General features: G+C 36.5%; 7 protein-coding genes across 7 annotated transcripts; 4 read left to right on the top strand and 3 right to left on the bottom strand.

The window, feature by feature from the left end:
- Window positions 1–180: 180 nt before the first annotated feature.
- B0P05DRAFT_641257 (uncharacterized protein) lies at window positions 181–1,560 on the top strand (the record flags this gene model as incomplete). The annotated part of the gene is made up of 2 exons (XM_051583763.1): window positions 181–939; window positions 989–1,560. The coding sequence occupies 2 exons, from the start codon at window positions 181–183 to the stop codon at window positions 1,322–1,324; spliced, it is 1,095 nt and encodes a 364-aa protein (XP_051430458.1). The 3' UTR covers window positions 1,325–1,560.
- Window positions 1,513–2,225, bottom strand: B0P05DRAFT_560658 (thioredoxin-like protein). Its single transcript, XM_051580394.1, has one exon. The coding sequence runs from the start codon at window positions 1,867–1,869 to the stop codon at window positions 1,555–1,557; it is 315 nt and encodes a 104-aa protein (XP_051430457.1). The 5' UTR covers window positions 1,870–2,225; the 3' UTR covers window positions 1,513–1,554.
- Window positions 2,226–2,388: 163 nt separating this feature from the next.
- On the top strand, window positions 2,389–4,120 carry B0P05DRAFT_560656 (uncharacterized protein). The gene is made up of 2 exons (XM_051580393.1): window positions 2,389–2,590; window positions 2,634–4,120. Exons 1-2 carry the CDS (start codon window positions 2,443–2,445, stop codon window positions 4,082–4,084), a joined length of 1,599 nt encoding a protein of 532 aa, XP_051430456.1. The 5' UTR covers window positions 2,389–2,442; the 3' UTR covers window positions 4,085–4,120.
- Window positions 4,121–4,402: 282 nt separating this feature from the next.
- On the top strand, window positions 4,403–5,074 carry B0P05DRAFT_560654 (uncharacterized protein; the record flags this gene model as incomplete). The annotated part of the gene is made up of 1 exon (XM_051580392.1): window positions 4,403–5,074. A coding segment is annotated over exon 1 (391 nt), but the record flags the coding sequence as incomplete, so codon positions are not given.
- Window positions 5,075–5,470: 396 nt separating this feature from the next.
- On the top strand, window positions 5,471–6,695 carry B0P05DRAFT_289312 (Prp18 domain-containing protein). Its single transcript, XM_051573450.1, has 5 exons — window positions 5,471–5,572; window positions 5,623–5,772; window positions 5,820–6,020; window positions 6,067–6,347; window positions 6,390–6,695. The coding sequence occupies exons 2-5, from the start codon at window positions 5,683–5,685 to the stop codon at window positions 6,544–6,546; spliced, it is 729 nt and encodes a 242-aa protein (XP_051430454.1). The 5' UTR covers window positions 5,471–5,572; window positions 5,623–5,682; the 3' UTR covers window positions 6,547–6,695.
- B0P05DRAFT_606205 (phospholipid-translocating P-type ATPase) lies at window positions 6,554–10,227 on the bottom strand (the record flags this gene model as incomplete). Its single annotated transcript, XM_051583359.1, has 9 exons — window positions 10,004–10,227; window positions 9,825–9,957; window positions 9,683–9,771; window positions 9,565–9,634; window positions 8,895–9,517; window positions 8,729–8,850; window positions 7,041–8,685; window positions 6,732–6,993; window positions 6,554–6,687 (listed from the first exon to the last, which is right to left on the bottom strand). The coding sequence occupies exons 1-9, from the start codon at window positions 10,130–10,132 to the stop codon at window positions 6,554–6,556; spliced, it is 3,207 nt and encodes a 1,068-aa protein (XP_051430453.1). The 5' UTR covers window positions 10,133–10,227.
- A 4,536-nt stretch (window positions 10,228–14,763) lies between these two features.
- B0P05DRAFT_575322 (uncharacterized protein) lies at window positions 14,764–16,437 on the bottom strand (the record flags this gene model as incomplete). The annotated part of the gene is made up of 3 exons (XM_051581638.1): window positions 14,764–16,136; window positions 16,182–16,326; window positions 16,393–16,437. The coding sequence occupies 3 exons, from the start codon at window positions 16,435–16,437 to the stop codon at window positions 14,764–14,766; spliced, it is 1,563 nt and encodes a 520-aa protein (XP_051430452.1).
- Window positions 16,438–17,203: the final 766 nt, after the last annotated feature.

Raw genomic sequence — 17,203 nt, 5'->3', positions numbered from 1 at the left:
GCTTAGATGATGGAGGCCTTATTTAGCAAATGAATGATTATTTGAGAAAGTGCCAAGTATGCCAAAACAAATGTTATAGTTTTTACATGTTGTATGCTTGATATAGAAAAATAACGTTTACAAAACTCAAAGAAGGCTTACATAAAGCCATACTTGTATTCTCTTTCATCATCATCCAATATGGTGTCAGTAACAATAACAATAGAAAGAAACTTGGGTTTATTAGAAAAGTACCAATTGGCCTGCAATCTGCTCAATTGCTATGGTAGTATCAAGCTCCCTGTCTTGCTAGATCATCTTGCTGTTGAAGGATATCCCGCACACTTTCATCTCAATACTTTTCAGCCTGCACTTCGAACCTTACTTGATGCTCATCCTAATCTCTTAGTCACTATTAGAGACAAGAAGACCAAACATGCTCACTTTGTACTATTATCGCATGCCGATCTATCAAAAATAGTCCTTATTACACAACCACAAGAGAAAAAGATGGATCAAATTGTTCAAGAACTTGTTTCCATTCAATACTTTGATAATCAAGACATCGAAACTGATCCGCTCTTGCCCCTGTGGCGATTGCATGTTGTGCCTCAATCTACCACCAGTTGCATTGTTAGTTTTGTCGTGTCTCATGTAGTAGCTGATGGTATGAGTTTAACTGTCATTTGGAAAGAATTCTTGAAGGCATTAAAAAACGATAGTCATACTGACAGCAGTAAATACATTGTCAAGATCAACACAAATCAACGAGTTCCACCTCCTTATGAAAAATCAGGTGCATCTTCCGTCTCATTTATTCGTGATGTGTTACCAAAAGCCTATACAGACTTATTGCCTAGCGTACTGCCTACTTGCCTTGCTCGTTTGATCAATCCTATTCGTTACAAAAGCTGGAAAGGTGAAGCTCTCGCTGTTCCTGGTCAAAAGCATGATAGTTGTGTCTTATTGGTCCATGTGTCTTAAACGATTTGGAAACTAGTGATAAAAGAAGCGTGGTATTTCTGCCCATGCCGTCTTGGTGGCTGCTAAATTCCTTGTCTGGGCTCATCTATACCCTCAAGCATGCACTAAATTCTATACATCTATCAATACCCGTGGTTTCTGTCATCCGCCCTTATCTCCCAATCGTATAGGTAACTTTATTGGTATTCACGATAGTATATGGGATACTCAGCAACTATTGACCCAAGATATCTGGACTATTGCAGCCATGTATCACCAAGATTTGCAAAAGCACAAATACGATGGTATCAAAGAAACGTTGATGATCAAATACCTAGGCAGTTATCCCAAGGGTTACTACAAGTACCCTGAAATCAAATGAAAGGGCAGTCTGTACAAAAGAGAAGGTGGCATCGATCTATCTAATCTTGGGAGGATTCAAGTGACAGATGGTTCCTGGAGAACATGTCAAATGTTCTTTGCTCAAACTTCTTAAACCTATACTTTTTCGCTTGATTTAAATTCACTTTGTTTCGATGATGCAAATATGGAACAAGTTCAAGCTCTGTCTTTACATGTTTTGAAAGATGCTTTATTTAAATAATAAAAAGATTAACGTAGTTGTTCGATTTTATCTTGAATTTCTTTGATATTGGCCCCTACAACTTGACCTAATTTTTGGCCTTGTTTAAAGAATAAAATGGTAGGCATAGCCGTGATTTGATATTGAGCTGCTGTTTCCTTGAGAGTATCGACGTCAACCTTGAGAAATACGACGTCTGAATAAGTAGCTGCAAAGCTCTCCATTCTTGGTGCAATGGCCTTGCAAGGGCCACACCAGACAGCATAAAAGTCAACGACAATCAGCTTATTGTGTTGAATGACCTTTTGAAAAGTTTCGTGCGATCCAATCTCAATGATGGGCATATTTCTTAAATAAAAACAAAAATAAAAAAAATAAAATTAATGAGACCAATGATGCTTGGCCACACAAGTTAAATCTAAAGAGGCTTGTATTTCATTTAAATGATTTGAAGCAAGAATCTGTTGATTTCTAGAAAAGCTTAATAATGATGATGATTAAAAATGATATAATTTTTACTTTTGTAATAAACTATCAAGTAATACAAATGTCTTTTCCAGATTGTTCTTTGTATTTCTTGAATGTGTATCAACTTGAGTAAATAAGGTAGCTGTCTTTTGAGTCGAACAAGCCATTGCCTTTAAGAGTTGCTCCCAATCATCATGTACTTTTGCTATTATAGTCTCTTTATTCATTCAAGAGAAAAAGAAGAAAAAAAAAAAGAGAATCATGATTTCATGCATGACTTCATTTGTACATCCCCCCTAGCAGAAATGAACCAATCATCATGGCCCATAACAAGAAAATGACTCACTCTTTATTTTTGAAACAAAAATCCCGAATAATAATTTCTCTTTTCTTTTTTTTTTTTTTCTTTGAAATAACTATGCATTGTCTTATTTTGTTCTAATTCAACCATGAATTTAAGAAACGATTTTCACAACATGATTGACTTGATTGACCCTGTTGATATGGAATATTACTTGCAAAATTCATCACCTAGAACTGTACCTATTTGTATTGCTGCTGCTGTCTATAGAATATCTGCAGGCAATTGCATGCCAAGTAAGCGATAAAATAAAGATGTGCATGCACTTATATTTTATAGACGCAAACAATCAAAAGCGATCTTTTTTATCTCCCTGGGAATCATACCGTAGAAAAAGAGCCGAGGATACTTCTAGTCTAGAATCTACTTGTTCATCACGCTCAGATTCTCCTGAACCAAAATCCACCAAAAAAAGATCCACTCACTTATTGTTGCGTGAAATTCATCGTTTACGTGGTGAAAACACAGCATTGAAAAACAGTGTTTCTCTTTTAAAAAACGATTTACGTGATATTACCTTGGCTCGTCAAGACACAGACGCTTCTCATAGACGCTTTTATGAAGAATATTTAGACAAAAATGCACAACTAGAAATCGATGTCATGGATCGTGACGATGAAATTGCTCGTTTAAAGAAACAAATTGAACAACTCAAGTCTAGAAATACCAGTTATGATACTGCGTATGAAAAGAATGGGTTTGGGTGCTTTGAATTTGACGATGATGAAGGTGAATTATCGTGCCAACCTGTGGCTCATGAATCGGCTTTGCCTGAAGTAGACATTAAAATGGATGAACTCAAGACAGAAGATGAACATATTGATGATTACTTTCATAAACGATACTTGGACGATTCGAATCCTCATTATTTCTCTCAACAAAGTGACGAAGAAGAAGAAGAGGAGGAGGAAGAGGAAGAACCATTCGAAAATGTAGCCAGTTCTTATATTCAACAAGCTATGCTGTCTCGATTATCCAGTGCTAGAGTTCGATTAGAATTTGATGATCTGATCTGTAAATACGAACCAAGTTCAGATACAATTACTACCTGTTTAGCAGATGCCTTTGTGACTTGGATGGGGTCTTTGATTACCAACAACAACAAGACATCTCAACCCATGTCCATTCCCAGAGTATTTACAAGCAAGATTCAAGCAGGCATTGTTGAATTCTGGGAATCTATTCTTCAGTATTATACAACAGATGATCAAGCCCAAAGACAACTCTTGGACCATATTGAACAATTATTACAGATAGTGCCTTTTGGACTAGCGATTGCTGATCATTTTGATCGACTGGTGTTGATGCTTTATAAATATCATGTGATTGATGATGATGCTTTGATTTCTTGGTGGCAGGCATCTTCTTTTGATCATCAAATTTCTCAAAAGATTCGTAAAGTGACGACTCGATTTATTGAATGGGTTCAAGATAGTGAAGAAGAAGAGGAAGAAGAGGAAGAGGAAGAGGAAGAGGAAGAGGAAGAGGAAGAGGAAGAAGAAGAAGAAGAGGATGATGATGAGAGTGATGTCTTTAGTTTCGTTGAATCCCCCTTACCCGAAGAAGAAGAAGATTTAAATAGTTCCATTGATGATTTGTTGAATACTAATACACGCAATTATTGTGTTTGTCATGATACCAACAACAATTCATCTGAATGCACATGCAGTACATATACTCCCCCACAGGTACCTGAAAAGAAGAAAAAATCTGTTCGTATCGCCATGTAAATATATATACTCTCCTCTTGACATGTAATAAAAAAAGTAGAAAAGTATGATACTTTGTCTTTGTTACTAAACAACGTTGCTTAGCAACCGTATAGTGGTTGTACAAATTCAAACGCCCCTAATTGTGGCCATGCAAATCAGAGAGAGATGTTGTCAAACATATCCAAATATAGGCTTCCTTTGATTGATGATTCCAAAAAGGCAATTGAACTGCGCCATTGATTATTATTTTTTGTGTGAGTGTGTGTATCAAGGATTTCTCGGACCGGTGCTTAATATAGTAAAAACAATGGATCATGGTGATGAAAGCAAAGCTACGGGAAAACCGTTTGCCTATTTTTCCGCAGCACCCTGAATCGCCGTTCTTTTTTTTTTTTTTTTACTCCTTAGTTGCGCGCAATTTTTATATAAATTTACAACACTAAAAAAATTTTTTTCTTTATCTTCATCTCTTTTTTTTCATATTTTTATCATGACAGACTTTTATCAACATGACAACGATCAATTTAGTTATCATCACTTCTTACCTGACCAAGAACAAAGAAAGCGTCGATTGTCTTTTTCCACTTTATTACATAGACCAAGTCTGATCGGTCGTAAAATCAGCATGTTTCGAAAGAAGCCTGAATTAACAGTGATGATCCCACATAACCTCCAGCGTTCCATGACAAATTCAAGCACAGAATCTGAATTAAAAACACCTACAAGTATGACTGAAGAGACAGTTTTATCCTCTCGTCATTATGATGGTCAACAAGGATACTCCAACTTTTATATTAAACTGCCCAACGGCAATTGGATGGTGCGTGTACGAGATAGTAACCGAAAGATTATTGATACCTATGAAATTGATGGTGCTATGATTTAATTTCACTTTTATTTATTGACTTATATACCCTTGATATATATATATATATATCTAACCTTCTGTGTACATAATAATAATAATAAATACATTCTCTCTTCTTATTTATATAAGGCGTTTTTTTTAAGGTTTAATATGCAAGTCTTTTTTTTTTTTTTAGGGAGCCTATATCATGACACTTCAATTCGGAATATCGAATACCGAGATGATATTTGATTGGATCCATTTTTTATAAAATTTTCTATATCTTTCTTTTCCAAACAATGAGTTTTTTAGATAGTATTATCCAAGAAGAAGTATCAAAGAAGCGCAAGATATTAGAGACCGTTGAAAAAGAACAAGGCTCTGATAAAAAGCTGAAATATGTCAGTAGAGCAGAACTTGAACGTATTCGCCAAGAAGAATATCAACGTAAAGAACAAGAACGACAAGAAAAAGAAAGAGAGGTAAGAAACAACCACTCTACTATGATCTCACCAGTCCATAGAAAAAGGCACGTCAACAAGAAGAAGAGGTAAACCAAAGAAAAAGTGTTCTGGTCCTGATCTTTTGCATAGGCTAAACGTAGAAGATTGGAAAAACAAAATGCTCAGGCTGAAAAGAAGAATGAAGAAAATGATAATGTATGTATACTATTGTTGAATAAAAGCCCACTCAATATTCTTTTCGATAGGAAGAAGCCATTGAAACATTCAATATCACAAGAGAAGAATGCATTCGTCGTCTAAGAGCCATGGGTCAACCTATTCGATTATTTGCAGAAACAGATAAACAGTGTAAAGTACGTCTTCGTGCTTTAGAATTGATGAATGAAGAATCAGGCGTAAGTAGAGATGGACACAAGCGAGAAGCATATTAACAGATAGCTAGAACCAAGGTCGAAACGAATTTATGAAAACATTGGAAGAGATGGAAGCGAATATGCGTTTGGATGAATTAAAGCAAAAGAGTGGTGTACAAGATGATAAAAAGAAGGCTAAAAAGTCAACTTTGGTTGTTGAGCCTATTCAGTTGGAATTGATCTCTAAAGATATCGATAAACTCTATTATCAGATTTATGCTTATTTCTCAGTAAGTGGTACATGCACCAAATCTGCTTTTGTCTTACTTGTTATAGCACACATTGGATGAATGGGAAGAATACATGTTACAACGTCCTGAAGAAGAGAAAAGAAGTGGTCCCGGTAAAAAAGCAGCTGTTTTGCAGAAACAGGCAGCAGAATACATCAAACCTTTAATGCGTCATTTAAAGAAAAAGACATTGGAGCCTGATGTATTAAACCGTGTAGCTGAAATTGCTCAGAGAATGCAAGCTAGACTTTACAGAGATGCACAAGATGCTTATCTTCAACTGTCAATTGGTAATGCACCTTGGCCTATTGGTGTTACCATGGTTGGGTAAGTCTTCCTAAATTGACTTTATGATACTTATTGATTTAGTATTCACGAACGTTCTGCTCGAGAAAAGATTTCTTCTTCTCAAGTGGCTCATGTACTCAACGACGAAACATCAAGAAAATGGATTCAATCTGTAAAGCGTTTAATGACATTTGCTCAAAGTAAATATCCTCCTTATACACTAAGTCAGATTTCATAATAAAATGTTATGTCAATTTCGTATAACTGGGTGGAGCAATTCTTCTTTTGATGACCTTGACAATATACAATGGACAACTGCTAACAGCCGTAATCACAGCTACTTTCCATACGAATCGACTGGTTAAAATAAATGTCATGTCTACGATGTATGAGTTACATATTAAACAGGACTTTGTAACTTACCAAAGTAAGTGGGTAATAACCACATTGACCCAAAATAAATCAAAAGAGTAATCACTTCAGCTAAAATCATGATACGATGCCATGTATTGATCTCTAAAGCTACCATTAAGAGTTCATTAAAGATCAATGCTGTAAAAGAGATGGACACGATATGAATAAATTCGTCTTCAAACAGAATAATCGATAGAATCATAATGGCACCTCCTTGATAGACACTGATCAACAACCAGGTAAAGAAAGTACGTAAAGATAAAGATCGACCCTACCATATCCAGATAAGTCATGTCATATGAAACCATCAATGCTTACCTTGGTCAAGTCTTTATAGAGTTCTGGGTACATCATGACAATCTCTTCACTTACATCTTGATCCAATACAAGCGAGAACACAGGCGCATTTGTATAGATTGTAGCATAGCCTACAATCAACATACCCTGAAACAAAGCAATAGGTGCAAAATAAAACAAGGCAGAAAACACAGCTTGCATAATGGAAATAATCAAACCACGATGGATGACAAACTGAGAGAGCTTAGCAGATCGTTTGTAACTGTTTCTGCCATGCCATAGTAACAATTTGGTCAAGAAGCTAAACTGAGTAATCGAGAAATCAGCAGCTAAAGAAGCCTGTTTGCCTTCTTTGCCCACAATGCCCACACCCACATCAGCAGCCTGAATCATGCTTACATCGTTACCACCATCACCAATACAAAGTACACGTTTCTGAGTGTATTCTTTGATCAATCGTGTAATATCTGCCTTTTGAGTAGGCGAGCAACGACAACACACCACGACAGGCATTAATGTCACAATGGCTATAAATTCATCCACAAAATGATCCAGACAGAGTTGAAGTGATTCCCCATCAATCACCAGACAATGGTCCGTCTTTGTCCTCAAATTATCAATTTCGTCTGCTGCTTCCATGGCTGTCTTGAGTTTAGCGACTGTATGGATACTTTGGTTACGTGAAACTAGTTTGGATGAAATGGCAATACAAGTAGCTGTTTCAATCTTGTCGCCAGTCAACATCCATACTTTCAATCCTGCATTACGCATTTGTTCCAGTGTGTTCTTGACCCCTTCTTGTAATTTATCTTCTACGCCTGTGAGACCCAGTAATTCCAGATTCGATTCCAATACGGTCTCAATCACTGTCTGTTTCAACATGTTTCGATCGTGCAGAGATACTTCAGCATCATGGTATTTTGCTACAAAGTCTTGGTAGGCATCTTCTGATAAACTCTTTTTGGCTACAACAAGTGTACGCAACCCTTCTCTAGCCATATTATCGCATTCTTCATTTAACCAGTCATTGTATTGTACAATCCTGGCCATCACTGTGTCTGCACCCTTTTCGTAAAAATGAACTTCTTGTGTCTGTCTGTTACGAACAATGATACCCATACGTTTTGTCTCACTTGAAAAGGGGAAAATGTTCAATATGTCATAATACAAAATATCGCCTGTCGCATCGACACGCAACTGAATTGTATTCACATCTCGACCCACAAGTGTTAGACCCATATGCTCTGTCCATTTAACAATAGCAACTTCATCAGGACTTGAGGCTTGATAAGTAATGCGTCCATCTGTATCCATCGCTGGTGTGACATTATGGCACAAAGCCAAGGCTTGTACAATATCTCGTATACGTGCTGAAATATGACGACGTCCCTTGGAGGCATCCAAGGCTTGGGGATCAAACACAGTTGCTACATGTGACTGAATTTCGTCCATGGTATCTAGACTATAAGACATGGTACCCATATGAAGTTTCTTGAGCTCCATGTCATTTTGAGTCAATGTGCCTGTCTTGTCTGTCAACAAGTATTCTACACGGCCTAGTTCTTCAGGCAATGTACTTGTACGAACAATCGTGCCCATAATTTCACCGTCGTATTCAATCTGTCTTGCATATACTGTCTTGCCCATATCCAAATTGACACGTAAACTAAATACTGTCAGCATCCTGTACACAGTATAAATGAACTTACCCAATAGGAATAATAGAACTAAACAAGATCAAGAATCGAAACACATAGATATACCATACACCTCTAAATCCATTTAATCCGACCATCACCACAGACAACAACAAGGTCACAATAAACAAAATCTATCTCAAGTCATTCTAAGCCTATTCGAATCTCTTTTACTTACCTTGGCCAATTGATTGATTTCTTTGTCCAATAAGCCCACTTTTGTCTTGGGATGGTTTGTGTTCATGACAGCACGCGTATCTTTACCGGTATAGATCACAAACCCGATAGCAGATCCTGAAGCCAAGACTGTATTTGTCCACATCGTATTCTCTACACCCAAGGGCTCTGTTCTCTCTACACCTGTCTGGGGATCACTCATAGAGACATTACCTATAAAACTATGAATATCCTTGTGAGGTGCATCTGCATAGACATGGCCTTGTATGTTCAATAAGTCTGTATCACTTGCTAATTTTTGTAAAGAAGGAATGGCTAATCGTAGTTTCCAGTCTGTTTCTCCATCTAGTTGATCTGTTCTAATAAAACTAGCACCTGTATCTTCTGTGGTACGCAATAAGATCATGTCTGCAGGAATACGTTGATCTTTTTTGATATGGATCATGTCACCCACGCGGATTTTGGAACTGGGTATATGTTGAAATCCAGTGGATGTAAGACGTTGATAGAGTTGAGCGTTGGCTTCTTTGTCTCTTTTATAGCGTTGATAATCATCTAAAGCTTCTTTACTGATTGTAATCAGCAACACAAAACAGAGTGGGCCGAAATAAGTCAAAATATAGCCTACAAAAGAAATGAGCCCTTATGTTTGCAGACTTTTGTCGTCTTGCCTATTTTTAAAGCAGGAACAAATTGTGATAATGCCACAAGCAAGAAATACAGATTAAAGAAAATCACAAACTAATTTTCTTTGTTAACATAAATCAATAAACTCATAGACTTCCTTACTTGTTCAAATAGCACAATAGGAATAAAAGTAAAGATATTGTACTTTTGGTTGATAATCATATTGGCAGCATATTTTCTCTTTTCTTTGTCTAAGGTAAGCCCTTAGTATCTTTTTTTGCTTGGCATTTTTGTTTTCTTTTACCTTCTGCTTGAAGTGATATAGTTCTTGGTGAATATACTTTCTTTTTGCTAAACCATGACTTTTTCTTTTTCTTTTCAGTCTTATTGACTGGTATTGTTGTGCGAGGTAATGTAGGTGAATGAATCAAGTCAAGCTATTTCATCAGTTTACACTGTTTATTTTTCGTTTGACATAGTTACAGCTGCTTCCTCATCTAGTAATGGATCCTCATCACTGTGTATAGAGTCTGACGTGCGATGCTTTCTCGTATCTTGTCTTGAAAAAGGATTCAATTTTCTCAGTGCTATAGGCCGAGCGTCTCGAAACATGAATAACAAGAAAATGCAAAAAAAAATATAGAACCTATCTGTATTTGAATCTTTTTTTTTTTCAGAGATGTCTGACTGAAGGCCACAAACATGTTACATTTATTATGCTATAAGATTGGCTACAGCTTTTTTTGCGAATGAAATAAAAGGCTCTGGCAATCTTGGTATCAAAGGCATTGAATTAAACATGTTTTGTTTATGAACTGCTTTTATCTGTTGATTCAACTTGCCATTTTAATGTACGCAACATAATAAATAATAGCAGAGCATATTCATTTGTTTACCTCATATCAGAGGTCTCTGTCAATATAAACAGGTCTATATTTTTATCAGTATTGACTGAGAAATCAAAACTCAATGTTTATATACCAGTATAGAAAAGCACTCGACATGGAGCAAAACCTCATAGACAGTTCAAATCAAGAGCTATCCACACAAGTATGATGCTTTAGAATAGCTCTCTTAGGACTTGATCTGGTGCCACAAGAAAAATCTTTGTTGATTAAAAACTATGGGCTGAAGCACTTGTAATACCCACATGTCAAGTGTAAAAAGAACACACGAAATGCTCAACAAATATGAAAACTGTATGACATATATATCATTTAAAAGTACCAGATGAGCATAACACAATAGCATAGCCAGAATTTTTACGATAAAAGACATTTTTTATGAGGTATGTATTTGATAGATTCGTTCTTTTAAATCACAAAATGTCATAAATTTCATTAGATTATGTAAAGGACATTATACTTCTACAATTGAATACACCCTTTATACTAAAAGGTGTGCAAACACTCTTGACGCATCGACTTTGGCAATACTAAGACTGAGCTCATCAAAAGAACAGACAAATAAAGTCTGTTTATACACACATAAATGTTCTAAATATCTACAAGCAGTGTTCAGTAACACCCATGGCACCTTTGGAGCCGATTTGGACAAAAAAAAAGGGATATGTCCAAAATGGTTAAAGTATGCCTACGGTCCAAAGGGTACTGTTTATGAAAATCATCAAGCTGACAGCTCTTTAAGCTTCTTTTTGATGCTACAAGACAAAAAATAGAGCTATCGACAAGCTTAAATACTCAAATGTACGCAAGACGCTCTAGTTTTTGGCGAATGTGCTTTTTGTTGATTTTACTATAAAAATGATGAGATAGGAGCAAAAAACCTCATAGATATCTTTGCCTATTTACTCGATATTTTACCAGAAAAGCTGCTGTGATATCTATACCAACAGACTCAGAAAGCAAATGTCTACAATTTTTGTCACTACATCAAAGCCGAATGACTGTGTCTTCATACAGTTCTCAATAAAGGCTTGATTTTGATGCGACGGGAAGAAGAACTGGGGCTGCCTTCCATTTCAATCCCTGCAACATAGCCCTTTGGTATGTCCTTTGTTCATTTACCCCCCACATTTACATTAGAAAATTCGCACATTTCTATTTCTCTATGTTCTCTAGTACCCAAAGTTGAGTTAGATGCTTTAGAAAGATCGATCTCTAACACGTTTTATATGACCTCTAGTGCTAAAAATGCTCAAGACACAGCTTTAACAAGCCAATCTTTGACGGACCATTACTCGACAACCAGACTACCAAAATGGCCTCTTTTTCATTTAAAACATGTTCTTTGAAGTCAAAAAATCGAATGGTACTATTGTTTTGATTGTTATGTGAAATTTATTTTTTGATCCATGGGGGATCCACGGAGGTCTGTGAAGATGAAAAAAAATAAGAATTTTTGGAATGACCTGACGTAGGTCTGATCCAACCGAAATCAGATAAGGTACTTCTGAAGAAAAGAAAACGAGTTTACTAAGATGAACAAAGCAGCTTAATTTGAGCATTGGCTTCAAATTTGTAATCAGTACAAAAGAGGCCTCTTTTTGTAGATATTGATTACCAAGTATGCACTTGCTTGTACATCATTCGATGGATAAAATATAGAGGGGCAAATGTTATCATGCTTGACACTTTTGAGGTCAAAAAGAACGATTTTAAATATGATAAACACAAAGATCCCCCCCCATTTATCAAATGCATGTTTATTTTGATCAAGCAGTAATACTGAATAATGAGATTAGAAAAATTGACTGACATCAAAGCTTGTCGAAATGCTTATGATAATCACCCTTTCTTAAGCAATATGTTTATGCAAAATCAGCCGCTTTATTTTGGAGTGGATGGAGTATTCTCCTTATCTTACCCTTGTATTGTAATAAGTCGCTTAAAGTAGAGCTTCATTTGAAGCAATAGCTCATTTCAATGCTATTATCACTTTATAATCTCTAATGAAGATAATAGCCTTGTAATATTAGATCACAAAAAAGCCATTTGAAAATATTTTTCTTTTTGGTTCTGCGTAAATTTCAACATCATATATCGCTTACATTCAGTGCAACGTGTAACTTTATTATTTTTAAAAACAAGCATGTGTAACAAGCTTAACGCAAAGATGTTCTTTTTCTTTACTCTGATCTAATACAAAAATAACTTTAAACTCAAACAATCAAATTCCACATACCCATGTTTTGTACTACTTGTATAGGAAGAAATGTATATATTTGTATGAGAGCAGTACGCTAAAAAAAAGCTTTGGCCATTAAAAAGCGTGTTTCGTGAGAGTGTTCGCAATAAAAAAAAAATCATTTCAGAATGTAAGCAATGGCATGGATGAATGGAAATTTCAGGCACCAGCTTTTTTAAAATTCAACTAATGCCACCATTTTTGCCATTGGCTGGAAAAACAAAACTTAAGGTATCCTAATATGTTTGGCTCAATTAAGGCATATTGTACCATCATCATCATTATCATCATCATTATCATCATCACCATGATAACTAGAGTAAGAAAAGAAAGAAACATGCAGTCGATAGGAAATAAAGCGTTCTAAATTTCCACTTCTGTCTGGTTGTTTGGATTAAATGCCATATGTGTAAATGCCTTTCAAACCCATTTGATTATTCGCTTCGGCGCATTTAGGCCGACTCTTTGAAAGTCTCTACTATGCGTATGAACATTGACTGATTTTATTCCAAGTATTATGTTAGCACAGGCAGGATGACAAACAATTATCTAAATGAGTTTGTTTCTTCCAAACCTCATACACACTTGACACATAGGTGTATTTAGGTTGCAGCTGCAATGCTTTTCAACTCTTGCAAGCTAGCCTAGATCTCTTTCTTCCTTTCACTCGTCGCATCCATAGTTACGAATGATTAGTATTGCTTCTGAGTATTCTGTCCTCATTAGGCGTTGGCTCAGCGCCATTTACCAACTCTTCACAGTTTTTCAGGAATGTCCATGCTAAAGTGTCCTTAAGTTTGAGATATGTTTCCATCACTAGCAAATACACTGAAGAAGCTATAGGCATTTGCCTCGGATATGCTCGAAAAGAAGCCAAAAAAGCACATTTTCCATCGTTCAGTACTAACAACATCGTGATAAAAGATCTTTTTGTCACGCAAGTTGTTTGCAGCATCAACAGAACTCAGAGGAATATTGTCATTAAGATAAAAATCTTCAACTTCATTTTGAAATTAGTTTTTACTTACTGTTATGAGTATCATATTCATCAACTACCTCTGATGACAATGTTATCCTCAGACCCAAAAAAAGTTCTCTGACCAGTAAGTCTTGTGGTGGCGCACGAAGATATAAAGGCGTTAGCTTTTTGATCTTCATATCCACACACAAAAAGTGTGCCATTACTTACTGCTTTTTTCAAGGTGTAGTAGTTACCATGTTCCTCTTCAACTTGCTCCACAATGTCAGTATTAGGTATTCTCCAAGACCAGTATCTGCGATTGGCTGCTTGCATGATTGATTATAGGCCCAAGCCACTTAGCATTGTGGTCATTTCAGTGGAAGCGAACCAAAGCTTGCGTAGGTCTGACTTGGGAAAAGCAAAATGTTCAACTCTTCATAGAAGATAAGCAAAGTATTATACCTCAATACTTGGCCAAAATGACCCTTTTATCTTGGAAGTACGAAAATATTCTGAAAATATTGCTCAACCACAACCTTCGTTTTGAAATTTCTAAAAACTTTGGGTAGCACACATATATAGAAGAAGTAAAAAAGACCTATCAAGCAAGAAATAACGTAGATGACGGCAGTAAAGGTAAAGAAAAGCCTCGTCCTGGTCCTCTCTTTGGCATATCCATTGGTTAGCCATATATTATCCTATACGACCTCGGTTACCTAGCTCATTCGAATGTCCCTCCGCCTCCACAAGACCCTAGTTCCCTGTTGCTCAATTGGTTGTTCCCTCCTTCTACCTTTACGCAATTATTTCGTCCCTTTTTCTCCTGCCTTTACTTCGTTTACCTTTTTGCTGGAACTTGCTAAGGCAATGCAGTTCTCAAGCTACGTGCTCATTGGCCATTAAATTTATTTAAATAAAAACCTCTTTTTACTAAAAAGTCATAGTACATTGAAAGTGTGATTATCTACTATGTTAATCGCATCATGATCCTTTTAAGTATAATCCTATGATCTTAGTTATGAGTTCCCCTTACACCGTGTGCACATCTCTTGATCGTCATGAAAGAAAAAAGGGATAAGTCTTCTTTAAAAGGTTTTATTTTGTTTACAAGGTTTTATTTACAAATAAACTTTTTTTATGAAAAATGTAAGTAATTACTATTGCTACTACTTGTATTGAGCATGGTGTTGGTAGCGGCAACAGAAGCTTCTTCTTCGTCAGAACCATAACAAGAAGAAGAAGCGGAAGAAGAAGGAATTAAGGGACCTGCGTAAGGATCACTTCCCAAGAAAAAATTGCCGGGATGCACCAGGCAACCAGGACAAGTACATTGGTTTCCACAATAGCAAGTAACAATACGTGTTGTAGTAGGATAGTTTTGCTGCTGCGAGGAATTGCTTTGATGGTCTAAAAGTTCTTCATTGTTATTGGTGTTTGATAAAGGTGTAATTGTGATCACAACTGATTCTCCGCCTGGAGAACCCAGTGATTTGCAGCACGTTGCTCTAGGGACAAAACTACCACAATGAGATCGTTGAATAGGCACCATAGGACTCATATTTGTTGTTGTTGTTGTTGCTTGGGTTGAAATACTAGAGCGATGACTATGTGTAGCTGTGGAGGAAACAGAGCCCATGTCTTCTTCATCTTTTGAAAGAACGTTACTCAGGATGGCTGTCAGCTCTTCAGCATTTGAGAGATCGCCTACAAAGCCTTGGTTGTTATTGCTGTTGGACAGGATTTCTAGTTGTTCAGTAAGATAATCAAATTGCATGTCCATAGGTTCACAAGCAGGAGCAATTGACGAAGATGCAGATGAAGGAGGATGAGGAGAAACTGTTGAAGAAGGAGGTGTCGATAAGTTGCTGTAATCAGTAAACGTGTCTACAGCTGTTGTTGAGATTGGGTCAAGCACAGCATTCGCAGGCAAACGGTTTGCTGTACGTTTACTAGAACGATGTCTTCTTGTACGAGGCTGACCATCTAAAAAACGTTGAGACGAGGTGGGTTTATGAAAAATAAAGCCAAGATGGAGATTACTATCGTTGGGGTTATTTATCTCAATTTGATTATCATTCATCATATTTGTGAACAGGTTTGACGGAGCTGACAAAGTGCTCGTGTTGGGCAGATCGATTTGATTGGTAGAGGGAGAAGTGATCAGCGCCCAAGAGTAGGACAGGCTTTCTTCTTTCAACGATGACGGGGGCGCGGCAGTAGGACAAAGTGGCGCTGTAGCCAATAGGGTGTCGGATATGACTTCATTTGTAGCAGTGGTGGCAATATTATTAGTGATAGTAGAGGCAGAATTAAGGGTATCCTGAGAAGGATATGCACCAACAGACGATTTTATGGTGGATTTGCTTGACTTTGTACTAGCAAGAGCAGCAGCAGCAGCGATTGCGGGGCAGGTACATTGATTGTCTGTTTTTTTGTCTTGGCACATATCATTATTAATACTTGATTGTTGATAAATGAGTAAAGGCTGTTGGGTATTGTTTTCGCCACCTAATGATATAATAAGTCATACGCAAATGGGCTGCTTTCATTTACCTTTTTTATCACATGCGCATTTGATATGTACTTGTTTTGTTTTTCGAAGATCTCTACAAAAGGTGCATTGAGTGACAGGACGACCCTTCTTGCGAATTTCAAATAAAGGACGGTCAACATGGCTACAATGAGAAGAACGATGGCCCTAATTATATAAATTAATAATAAATACAATGTGTTACAAGAGAAAATTTTTTATATTGTATTTTACCTTGATGCAAGTGGAACAAGCATATTTTAAACCGTTGATGTACATTGTTGAAGTTAATTTTTTCTTGGTTGCGAGTTGGTTTGATTTTGATTTTGATAATAATAATAGTAATAATAATAATAATAAATATGAAGAAAAGGGTGAGGGTGAAAGAGAGATACAAAGCAAAGTATCAAGCACTACTCCGATAATTATAATTGCACTTTTGTAGACGCAAAGAAATCATACCAATGTTATGGAGAATACTTGTTTTAATAGATTATTGTGATGAGGTATCTTGCTATACCCACACACACACACACAATAAAATGTGCTCTTTTTTATATATGTTTCTATAATAAATAGTAGGGAGGGAAGGAAGGAGGAAGGGAAATAATTAAAAAAAATCCTTTATCTCTCTCTCTTTTTGATATATGTAAATGTGAAAAAGGAAAAAAAGTAGAAAGAAAAATAAAAAGAAAGAAATAAAAAAGTATTGAAATAAATACCCTTTGTTTCTCTGTATTTCTGCCCTCTGCAACATATTTTCACCACCACTGATCTCCCCTTAAACCCTCCTAGGATCACAAAGCATTTCAAACGGAGTTAGACCAGGCTGAAGGTGATGGTAAATGGGTAATGGTAATTGTGGTGTGGTTGAAAAGGAGAAAAAATTTTTTTTGGCTGTATACAGTTACAATCAGCTGGTTCTAATTACTTGAGCAATAGCGAATTTGACTCAAAAGGACGTCCCCTTTCATGTTCCTGTCATTTCATTGTGCGAGTCAGTCCGAGGTGATAACCGGGCCCGAAGAGTTATTAACTAAGTCAT

The sequence above is a fragment of the Gilbertella persicaria genome, assembly GCF_025201335.1.
Source record: "Gilbertella persicaria strain CBS 190.32 chromosome Unknown B0P05scaffold_58, whole genome shotgun sequence".
NCBI classification, from domain to species: Eukaryota; Fungi; Mucoromycota; class Mucoromycetes; order Mucorales; family Choanephoraceae; genus Gilbertella; species Gilbertella persicaria.
This window is presented reverse-complemented; position numbering and strand designations above follow the sequence as displayed.